At 49.7% G+C, this 11,089-nt stretch overlaps 1 protein-coding gene across 1 annotated transcript; it reads right to left on the bottom strand.

The window, feature by feature from the left end:
- Positions 1 to 572: 572 nt before the first annotated feature.
- On the bottom strand, positions 573 to 4,406 carry KRT18 (keratin 18). Its single transcript, XM_024575773.4, has 7 exons — positions 3,896 to 4,406; positions 3,055 to 3,137; positions 2,605 to 2,761; positions 1,873 to 2,037; positions 1,649 to 1,774; positions 1,119 to 1,342; positions 573 to 758 (listed from the first exon to the last, which is right to left on the bottom strand). Exons 1-7 carry the CDS (start codon positions 4,310 to 4,312, stop codon positions 638 to 640), a joined length of 1,293 nt encoding a protein of 430 aa, XP_024431541.1. The 5' UTR covers positions 4,313 to 4,406; the 3' UTR covers positions 573 to 637.
- Positions 4,407 to 11,089: the final 6,683 nt, after the last annotated feature.

Genomic DNA, 11,089 nt, shown 5'->3' on the forward strand with positions numbered 1-11,089 from the left:
AATTTTGCCCTCAGTGGGGGCACATGTGGGATTGATGTTTCCCTCTCCCATCGATCTTTCTCTCACACATCAATGTTTCTCTTTCTCTCTCCTTTCCTTCTTTTCTCTCTAAAATCAGTAAGCGTGTCCTTGGTAGGGATTAAAAAAGAAAAAGGGGGTAGGGGGAGAAGCTGTGGGTAGGAAGCACTGGGCAGTGGGTCAAGGATGCAGAGCGGCAAGGGTGAGGGGAGCCAGTCGTGTACTCTGGTCGGGCTTTTCTCTTCCTTTTGCTCTTTGTCCTTGTCTCTGCTTCCTCCTCAGGCTGATTCCTGCTAAAGAGCACCTAACAGGCAGAGGACTTATGATCACCAAGTCTCTTCAAAGCTAAGATTACACAATTCTACTGAAGTTTCCCCCGCTACCCTTGACTCATTCCCCTGTCTTTCTCTGAGGTGTTTCCAAGAACCAAAACCCTTCCTTTGCCCACTCCCCTACCTAATATAAAACCCCAGAGGTGATTCTGCCTCATCAGAGATAAGACTGTTGGAAAAGGGGATTTGCACAGTATGAAAACAGCCAAGGAAGACACAAAATAATCTTTCAGTGAAATTTTTATTGGCCTTCTGCCCTGCCAAGGGATGCCCCACTTCTGCGGCTTTTAATGCCTCAAAACTTTGGTGTCATTGACCTCAGACACCACTCTGCCGTCCACAATCCTGCGGGTCGTGGTCTTTTGGATGGTTTGTAAGGAGGGGCTCTTGTCCAGGGCGTCGACAAGACTGTAACAGGAGACCAAATCTCAGTTATAAACAGTTCCACAGAGAAGGCAGATGAGGAAGGTGGAGGAAAAAAGCCTCTTATCCCTTCGCTGCTTTTATCTCCAAATTCCCCTTGGCCACTTCCCTCCATAAAAGGGAAACCCAAGGGCAAATTCCATGTGTACTCTAAATACCACTGGGAGAAATACTTAGTCCATCCTGTTCTCCAGGAAAGAACCTCTGTAACGGCTACTCTACTCGCTTGGAGACAAAGGGGCACTCAAGAGCACGGTGCTCAGTGGGGCTTTCAAAAGCTCAGGATTTGGGGAGAAGTGATACCTTGACCCTAACTGGTGTGGGTGGAAGGACAGCCCCACTTACTTGAAGTCCTCCCCTTCTTCCAGTAGGCTGCGGTAGGTGGCAATCTCAGCCTCCAGCTTGACCTTGATGTTCAGCAGGGCCTCATACTCCTGGGCCTGGCGCTGCCCCTCCGCCCGGGTCTGGGCCAGCTCCGACTCCAGGTGCAGCAGGATCCCATTGAGTTGTTCCATCTGCATGGCATAGCGCATCTCCACCTCCCTCAGGCTGTTCTCCAAACTGACCTTCTGCAGGGGGCACAGGGAAAAGGGTTGGGTGAACCTTGAGGCGCAGCGGAGGGAGAGTCAACAACTTTCCACAGAGCAGTTCAGAACTCAGGACTTCACTCTTCGCAACTTCTTTGAGCAACTACTCTGTGCCAGCTTCTGGGGTAGGGAGGTAGGAGCAGTGGGAAATGCAGAGTAACAACTCTTTCTGGACAAAAGGAATTCATGAAGGAAGGGGTAGGGTTTGGGCTAAGGCAGGATGGGTCTGAGGCACACAGAAGTCAAGGCATAGGGAGGAGTTGGGGCAGCTGAAGTGAGGGCTCTTACCAGATTCCTCATTGAGTCCAGGTCGATCTCCAACGACTGGACCGTACGTCTCAGCTCTGTGAGTGTCGTCTCAGCAGCGCCTATCTCAGCAGTCTGCGAGGTGACCACTGTGGTGCTCTCTTCAATCTGCAGGAGATATGATGCTCAGGTCCCTCCTGTCTGCCTCCCCCCGCAACCCCGGGGCCTCTGGGCCCAGCAAGTGTCCATCTCTTTCCCTCCTGTACCTGATGGGACCAGTACTTGTCCAGCTCCTCTCGGTTCTTCCGAGCCAGCTCATCATACTGGGCCCGGATGTCTGCCATGATTTTGCTGAGGTCCTGAGATTTGGGGGCATCCAACTCCACGGTCAACCCAGAATTGGCAATCTGGTTTTGTAGACCATTTACTTCCTAAAGTAGAGAGGTGGGGGGGAGGGGGGAAAGTGAGGAGGGGCTCAAGGTTGAGCTCTAGTAAGGTTCTTCAGCTGTGACTGGCTCTTCCAGGCCTACAGGATCGGTTTAGAGAAGAGAACAGGAGACTCTTAGCTTTGCACGCTTGGCTTTCTTCTCTGGATGGGTAAAATTTGCAACCCACTTACTGCCCACGCCTGTCACTCACATGTGATTTTCTCTCCTCACTTCACCCTGTCTTTCCACCTGCCCTCCTCCTTCCACAAACCTCTTTATACCTTCTTCCAGGAAGCCCTGCCAGCTCCACCTGCACTCACTCCTCCATCACCCCTCACTCCTGGTACTGGCCGCTTCTACCTTTGTCCTCATCTATTCTCTCACCCACGGCCTTTGACTTCATCACGTTGTAAGTTAGGTTAATCGCTGAGGATGGCAACAGTCTGATTAAGAGCCCAGGCCTGGTAGTTTGAACTTTCCTGCAAGACTACTTGCAGGTAGCCTGCTCCATTATTCCCCCAGACTTGTCTTGGCCCCTGGTTCCTGGCCTGGCCAGTGGCCCCTGCTTGCCTCCTCGTGGTTCTTCTTCATGAAGAGCAGCTCCTCCTTGAGAGCCTCGATCTCTGTCTCCAGCTGCAGCCGAGTGATATTGGTGTCATCGATGACCTTTCGGAGCCCATTGATGTCATTCTCCACAGACTGGCGCATGGCCAGCTCTGTCTCATACCTGTGGAAGTGGAGGTGATTAGATCTAGAACCTTCTTCTACTCATGCCACCTAAGAGGAGCACTGTGCCCACTGCCAACAGAAACTGAGTCAGGAATCAGATGGTAATCCTCTGAGCACCATTCCTGGCTCTAAGTATTCTTAAACTGGGTTATGTGAATGAATGAACTGACGAAGCCTCTCATCCACCCAGCTCCACCCACAGCTAAACAAGATCCCACTCTGAGCCCCTAGCTGACCTAGCTCAGAACATTCTTAGTTCCACCCCTAGCTCCCTAGTCTCCCCAGCCTTACTTGACTCTGAAGTCATCAGCAGCAAGACGGGCATTGTCAATCTGCAGAACGATGCGGGCATTGTCCACAGAATTTGCAAAGATCTGAGGATTGGTGAGAAAGATTGCTCCATGAGTAAGAAGTCAATGATGGGATGGGCTCAGTGTGGGAAAGGTATATGTCTCAGTGAAAACACCCCTGTCCCAGGAATAGCCAGAGGCTATCAGCTTCCACCTGTGCCCCTCACACTGTTCCCTCCTTTCCTGAAGTCTCAAATACCTGGGAACCCACCAGTCTCCTGCTGCGTCTCCTTCAGGGCCTTTGCTGGCTGGCCTACTGGAAGTGAGCAGCTACTACTATACAAGTCCTCTTCCCTGCCTTTTCCTGGCATTTTTTTCCTAGGGCACCTGCTCACCTCCTCACCCTCCACCCCCCAGGTAGGCCTCCGGCGTACTCTTAGTATGACTCAGCTTTAACCACATCCGCTTAACCCTCCAACTGTCCCCACTCGGCCAGAAACCTGTGTCTGGGTCCTCTTTTTGGGCCTTGTCTCACCTCCCTTGATGCTGTTCACTTCCCAAGCTCCGGCCTTCCCTTCCCACCTATCTCCAGGGAAAGGACCCGCTCACGCTGTCACCACCCTTGGGGTCCCATTGGCTAGGGGTAAGTGCAGAAACCCAGGGCACTCCTAAAGCCCTCCCTGAACAATAGATAGGAGGCGGGGCGGAGACAGAAAGTAGGGGAGGGAGTCTATGTGCCCCACCCTATTAAAATTCCTATCCTTGGGAGAGGGGGAGGAAGAGGTACTGCATGGAGGGCAAACGGGGCTGGGAGCTGGGCTGTTCCCTCCGCGGCCCCTTACCTGAGCCCTCAGGTCTTCGATGGTCTTGAAATAATGCCCCCAGTCTCTGACCTGGGGTCCCTTCTTCTCTAAGTGTTCCCGGATTTTGATCTCCAGTCTCCGATTATCAGCCTCCAGGCTTCTCACCCTCTCCAGGTAGGAGGCCAGGCGGTCATTCAGGCATTGCATAGTCTCCTTCTCGCTCTGGATGCCCCCTATGCCCACCAGACCCCCGGCCATCCCTGCAGCCAGGCCCCCGGATCCCCAGCTGCCCCGCAAGCTGGTGGAGCGGGACACGGAGATCCGGGAGCCCGAGCCCCCGGCGCCTGCATAGACGCTGGCCGCGCTGCTGGTCGGCCGGACCCGGTAGCTGGGCGACTGCACGGAGCCCAGGGTCCGGTAGCTTGAGGAGAAACTGGAGCGTGTGCTGAAGCTCATGTTGTTCAGGTAGGAAGGTGAGAGGCCGAGACTCAGGTTGAAGCTGCAGTGAGTGCCAGGTCCGCGACTCAAGTTTATAAGGCTGAGAGAGGAGGTGGGGACCCGTCGGGCAGGCCCCGCCCCCTCCCCGGTGTCGCAGCGCTCAGGTCACAGGTGGACTGCCGCGGGCGGCACAGCGGCCCAGGTTTCAGATCCTGCCCCCTCCTTCTCAGCACAGCCCTGCCAAGGCCACCCTGGACGCCCTAGAAAGGGGGTGACTAACCTAGAAGGAAAAGGGCAGAAGGTGGTGTTGGCCCTGGCTGCTGTGATTTCAAGGGCAGGAAATGACGTTATTATACCCCTCCCCAGGTAAGGAGGTGCTGGCCGGTTGAGACTTTGGGAGTTTTGGGGAATGAGAGAGTGGAGTGGGGTGTGAGCCTCCATAGCTGTTCTCAGCCTGCAGCCCAAGTTTTGACGTTGAGAGGGGATCTTGGAGGGATCCTGGAGCACCAGGTTTCCTGGGGAAGAAAAGGTGGGGGCTGGAGAAGAGGAAGAGAGACTCAGTCTTGAGCCTCAAATCTGCTGGTTTACACATTTGACCCCCAGCACACTTGGGTCCCAAACATGCCCACCTGCACATGTTCACTAGCACACACTCCTGCCTGTATCACACATGTGTATGTCACTCACCAAATATGTGCAGACTCCTGAAGACACACTCACTCCCTGAACCCACTCTGTTCCCCACCCCTAACTCACTCCATGGAAGGCCTGGCTTCCATGGAATACTTTATGATTGGAACAGGAGATATGACACGTCCGCACTTCTGTACACCTGTGAATCAGCCTTGACCACACCGTTGGGTAAACAAATAGTTTCTGAGCCCTTACAGTTTCACAAATAGTTTTTGAGCACCTACTGTCTAGCTGAGACTCAGGCCTGGTGGCCAGGCCCCCTTACTGGGACTTTCCTGCAAGGCCCCTCCTTCCTTTGCCTCTCCTCGAAAGGCTCTCTGGATCCTGAGCCTGTCCCCATGGGGCTGACTCCTTAGGAAGCTTATGTCAGGATATGGGTGAAAAGGATGGAGATTGGGAAGTTCTCACTGCTCCCTGTACCCCTGAAGCTGGATGGCCACTCCTGACAAATGAACTGGGGGATCCCCAGGTACTGGGTCTTCAAGTCTGTCACCCCCAGCAGCTTGTTTGTCTGGCAGGGCCTGGCACTGCACACTTATCTGTGCTTTTTGCTCTGGAGTACACCTATTGATTCTCACTGAGCTGCCAGCTGAACCCAAGAGGTGGCAATAGGCAGGAGAGAGGCCTGGGAAGGGAAAGGGGCCCAGGAGTAGCCAGGCCAGTGGACCAGCCAGGGAGGAAGGGCATCTCAGATGTGGGAGTTTGGCCCTGGATTGTCCCAGGACTGCCACCTTCTAGTGGGGAAAGCACCACAGTACTCAATAGCAGGTGGCCAGGGGCAGGTGAGGGAGGGGGCTAGCCAGGGGAGAGTCAGGGCCTGCTGAAGGCCAAAAGGCAAATGGGATGCAAAATAGCATACAAATGAATGCTCAGTCATTTTACACGGAAGTTTTCTGGGAGATTAGAGGTGCTAGCCAGTCAGGGGGGTTTCCCCTGCTGTCACCTTCAGTCCCCCTGGGCTCCAGCATTGCTGTGCCGTGCCGACGTGCACCCTGAAGTGTGTGGACTAAACGTGCGATGGGTTGCCTTCGCTGTTTTTGCTAAGCTTGAAGTCAGCCAATTTTGGTACTTTGCCATCTGTGTGACCTTAGGGAAATCTCTTAACTCTGCTTTCAATTTCTTCACTTGTAAAGGGGGAAATAATAAAGCCTGTTCAGTCTATCTCATTGGGTGGCAGTGGTTGTAAATGTTAATTATCACTCACTCATTTATTAAATACTAAATCAGTCATTGCAGAGTAAGTCTCTAACACATCCAGGAGAGCACAGGTTGCGGGGGGGGGGGGGGGGGCAGGAGGGGGGAGGATCAATTTAATTGTAAAGATAGCTCACTGATTATAAGTAAGGGGTCTCTCTAAATCACTTAAAACCCCTGGGGGACTTAGAATTCCACTGGGGATCAGGCCCAGATTCCAGGAGTCGTATCCAAGGTCTTTTCCGGATCCTCCTCTGACCCCTCCCCCACCCCCACTTCTCAGCACCTTTAGGGGTCTGTGGAGGCTCAGTCCAGGGGCAGGAGGAGGAATGCTGCCAAGCGGGTCTTAATCTCCTGCAGCTGATGTCAGTGGCCACATTCCTGACCTCTTGCAGCATGGGGCAAACAGCAACCTCAGGTTCCAGCACCAACCTGCCCTTTTCTATCATTTGCAGATTCCTCTGTGGTTCAGGGCCTTTTTACTCTGAGAGCCTCTGGGACAGCTGGGGACGGGGGCATTCGGGGGGAGTTTCCTTCCCGGGATCCCCATCACTGGGGCTCTCTGAGTGAGGGGTGTGAGGCAAGCTGAAAGAGGGAAGGGTGATTGGGAGGCTGGTCCTGGGAGAAGGTGGAGGAGGAGGGGCCTTAGCCAGAGGTTCCAGGAACAAAGTCAAAAGGCACTTGGGGTGAAGAGACCCAGAGGAGGAGAGACCTGGGGTGGGGGAAATGGTTCACCCCCCTCCCATCCTGCCCCGCATTCCAGTGTCCTACGGAGGGAGGGACGTTGGGGAAGCTGAGAGGCAGGTTTAACTACTGAGTAAACTCAGAGATGATCCTGATAAGGGTGGGTCAGCTCATTCCCCCCACCCCACATTCTCCCCTAGAGGTCAGGAGCCAGCGCTCCTCTGGAAACCAGATGGTGGGAGATTAGGGGATTAGGCATTATCCTGAGGCCGGGAGTCCTTCAGGCTTTGCTTTATCATTTAGACTGGAAATTTCCTGCTCCACCCTGAGGAGAACAGTTTAGAACAGCAACTGAAGTAAGGGATGAAGAGGGGTTTACAGCCCAAACAGGAAGGGGCTAATTCCCACCCTCTTCTCCGAAGGTGTGTGGGAGAGAGTGAGAGGTCCCTATATTGGGGAGAGCTGGAGGCAAGATGACAAGATGGCCAGAGAGGCTCCCCCCAGGGACTCCACAGTGGAGGGCCCAGCACAGGCCAGTGAGCCTCCCAGGAGGACCCTAAGGGTTACTGGGAATGATTTTGATTCAAACAAGGTGAGGCTGGGGGACCAACAGTAGGGTTAGGTGAGCTGTGGAGGCAGGTGGGATGATGTGGGTTCGGGGCAGGACCTGGGCTGAACCTGTCAAGACCGAGAATTTCTCTGGAGGTGCTCCTGCCCTTTTTGGAGGCTCTGAAGAGGCCTGTCCACTGTTGAGTAGGGGAGGGGTTCTGAGGGCTCAGGCCTGGCTGGGAGTGTCAAAAAGGCTTTGGCACTTTTATATATTGGGTTGGCCAAAAAGCTTGTTTTTTTCCATAAGATGGCTCTAGTAGCACTTAATTGTATTTAACTTCATTCAAAACAGTGTGAATTAAAAAAATAACTTATCGAAATTGGTGAATGTTTTGTGTAGCCATTTTAATATCGAAGATGGAAGAAAATATTCAATATTTTGGCATATTATTTCAAGAAAGGTAAAAATGCAACTGAAATACAAAAAAAGATTTGTGCAGTGTATGGAGAAGGTGCTGTGGCTGATCGAACATGTCAGAAGTGGTTTGCAAAGTTTCGTGCTGGAGATTTCTCACTGGACAATGCTCCACGGTCAGGTAGACCAGTTGAAGTTGACAGCGATTCAATTGAGACATTAATTGAGAACAACCATGGGAGATAGCTGACATACTCAAAATATCCAAATCAATAAAGTTATTGGTAAAAATGAAAAATGTGTCCTTTACTTTATGGAAAAACCTAAATGGACTTTTTGGCCAACCCAATACTTGCTTTATTTGGGTTTGCACCCAAGGGGATATTACCCGGGGACAAAGAAGGAGAAGATGACTGCTGAGGAGCACATGGCTACCCAGGATTTTCAGCGCTAAAGCCTGGAGCGGATTCCTGGGAATCTGGCTCTTCTGGGAGCCCCCTCCTCTCCCTGGGCCCCCTTGCAGCCTTCTCTGGCAAAGCCAACTCTAGCCCAGCAGGGGCAGCCTCCCCTAATCTTATGACCTCTTCCCCTTCTGACCCTTGTCCTCTTGGTCTTTCCTCAGGTACGGCCCTCTCTACCAACGGCAAGAGCAGAACAGAGGCAGGAGGAGACTGCAGTATACGTGCTGGGACACATGGTCTACTGTGCAGGAAACACGGAAGGACACGAATGATTTTGAGATCTCAGGGGAGGTTACCCCGCATAGCTCTATGATGAGACCATCCCCACTAGAAACAGTCTATATCCTGGGGCATGTCTCAGTGAAAGATAAGAGGGTAGGAACTCAGGAGCAAAGGAATCTAGGCTTAAAGCATGATTGAAATGACAGACTCTCAGGGTGGGTTGAGTGGGGAAGCAAAGGAAACCAGAAGACATCAGTGGAAAAGGAAGGGCCCAGGGACGTGAGAGTTGACGTGCTGGATGACAGCAGCTGTACAGGGCACATGGAATGTGGCTCGTCAGAGAAGGGATTATCAGAGTTTGGGATCAGAGCAGATGATGTCATTTGAAGGTGCTGAAAATCATGGAGTTAAAGATTCAAGGAAGAGAGGATGGGAAAGGACAATCAATTTTTTCTGAGTTTGTATCCTAGCTCTGTTGTTTGCCTGCTGAGTGACCTTGGTCAGGTCAGGAGCCCAAGTTAGTGAGCTTCAGATTCCTTATCTGTTGTTGCAGGAATTCAATGTGCATGATAGGGCCTGGAGCACAGCAGGTGCTGTTCAAGGGTGTTCACCGGCCTCCTTCTGGAAGAATCATCAGCATGGAGGTTTTAGTCTCTCAAACCTTTAGTCTGGTTCAGTGCCACAGTGAGCTGGGAAATACAAAAATACACTTAAAAAATAATAATTAAATAGACGATTATTGGAAGAGATAGATAATTAGGCAAACAAAATACAGTGTACAGGTGTTATGAAAAGTTCTAAAATACTATCAAAGGAAGGAGTAATTCATCCATTCACTCACTATTTGTGAGGCCCCCCCATATGCCAGACATAATCTAGGCTCTGGAGATACAGCAAAGAAAAGCCAGATAAGGTAGCTTGCTCGTAGGGAGCTCATATTTTAGGTGTTGAAAGATTGGGGTGATGGACAACCTCATGGAGGAGGGAACGCTTGGGCAGAGCTTCAAAAAATGAATAAGAACTTGCTAGGGAGACGAAGGTAAAGGAGAGGGCTTTCCAGACAAAAGGACCAGCATTGGCCCTGGTACAGCATCCAACAGAGTTCCCTCCTCTGACTTTCACACCTGGATCTCCTGCTGGTCACTGGATTTTATCCCTATTTGGAGGATGCACAGAAATCAAAAATTTATCAGATCTAAGGCTGAACATATGATCTTCCTGCATTTATTTTTTTTTCTGCTTTTTAAAAATTCAGACTTTTGGTACACTTCTCATACAGTCACATTCACCCTTTTTAGATATACAGTTCGATAGGCTTTGACAAATGAACACAGTTGTAGAATTGCTACCATAAATCAAGGTGTAAGACATTTTAATCACCTGCAAAGTCTCACTGTGTTCCTTTATAGTCTGTCTCCCTCACCCACCCCCAGCTCTGGCAACCCCTGATCTATCCCTACATTTTTTCTTTTTCAGAATGTGATATAAATAATCATACAGTGTGTAGCCTTTTGTCTTTGGCTTCTTTCACTTAGCATAATGCTTTTGTGATGCTTCCCTGTTACTGTATGTATGAGTAGTTTGTTTCTTTTTATTGCTGTATTCCATTGTATGGAGGTACCACAGTTTGTTTATCCATTCACTACCACATGGATATTTGCATTGTTTCCACTTTTTAGTAATTATAAATAAAGTTGTTATAAAATTGGCTGCTGTGGCTCCTTGGATTGAGTGCCGACCTGTGAACTGAAAAGGTCGCTGGTTCAATTCCCAGTCAGGGCACATGCCTGGGTGGCGGGCCAGGTTCCCAGTTGGCGTGTGAAAGGCAAATGATAGATGTATCTCTTGCACATTGATGTTTCTCTCCTTCTCTTTTTCCTTCCCTTCCCCTCTTTCTAAAAATACATATAAATAAAAATCTTTAAAAATAAAAGCTGTTATAAACTTTTGTGTACAGGCCTTTGTGTGGATAAATGTTTTTATTTCTCTTGGATAAAATAACCAGAAGTGTGATTCTGGGTTATATAAGTGTATATTTAACTTTATAAGAAGCTTAGAATAATAATAATTAAAAAAAAAACTTTAAAAGAAACTGCCCAAGTGTTTTCTTAAGCAGCTTAAGTGTCATCTTGCATGCGCACCAGCAATATATGAGTTCCAGCTGCTCTGCAACCTCATGAGCACTTTGAATTGTCTTTTTTTTTTTTTTTTAATTATAGCCTTTCTGGAGGGTGTGTAGTAGTACTTCACTGTGGTTTTGATTTGTATTTTTCTAATGGCTAATGATGTTGAGCATCTTTTTATGTGCTTTTTGTTATCATCTATACTTCTTCTACAATGAATGTCTATTCAAATCTTTTGCCCATTTAAAAATATTTTTTAATAAATTATTATTAAATATTGAGAGTTTTTTATGCATCTTGCTTTAAGTTCTTCATCACATATGTGACTTATGACTATTTTCTCCTAGTATGTGGTTGTCTTTCCATTCTCTTAACAGTCTTTTGAAAAGAGGTTATTAATTCTGAAGAAGTCCAGTTTATTAAGTTTTTATTTTATGGATCATGCTGTTATTTA

The sequence above is a fragment of the Desmodus rotundus genome, chromosome 3, assembly GCF_022682495.2.
Source record: "Desmodus rotundus isolate HL8 chromosome 3, HLdesRot8A.1, whole genome shotgun sequence".
NCBI lineage: Eukaryota > Metazoa > Chordata > Mammalia > Chiroptera > Phyllostomidae > Desmodus > Desmodus rotundus.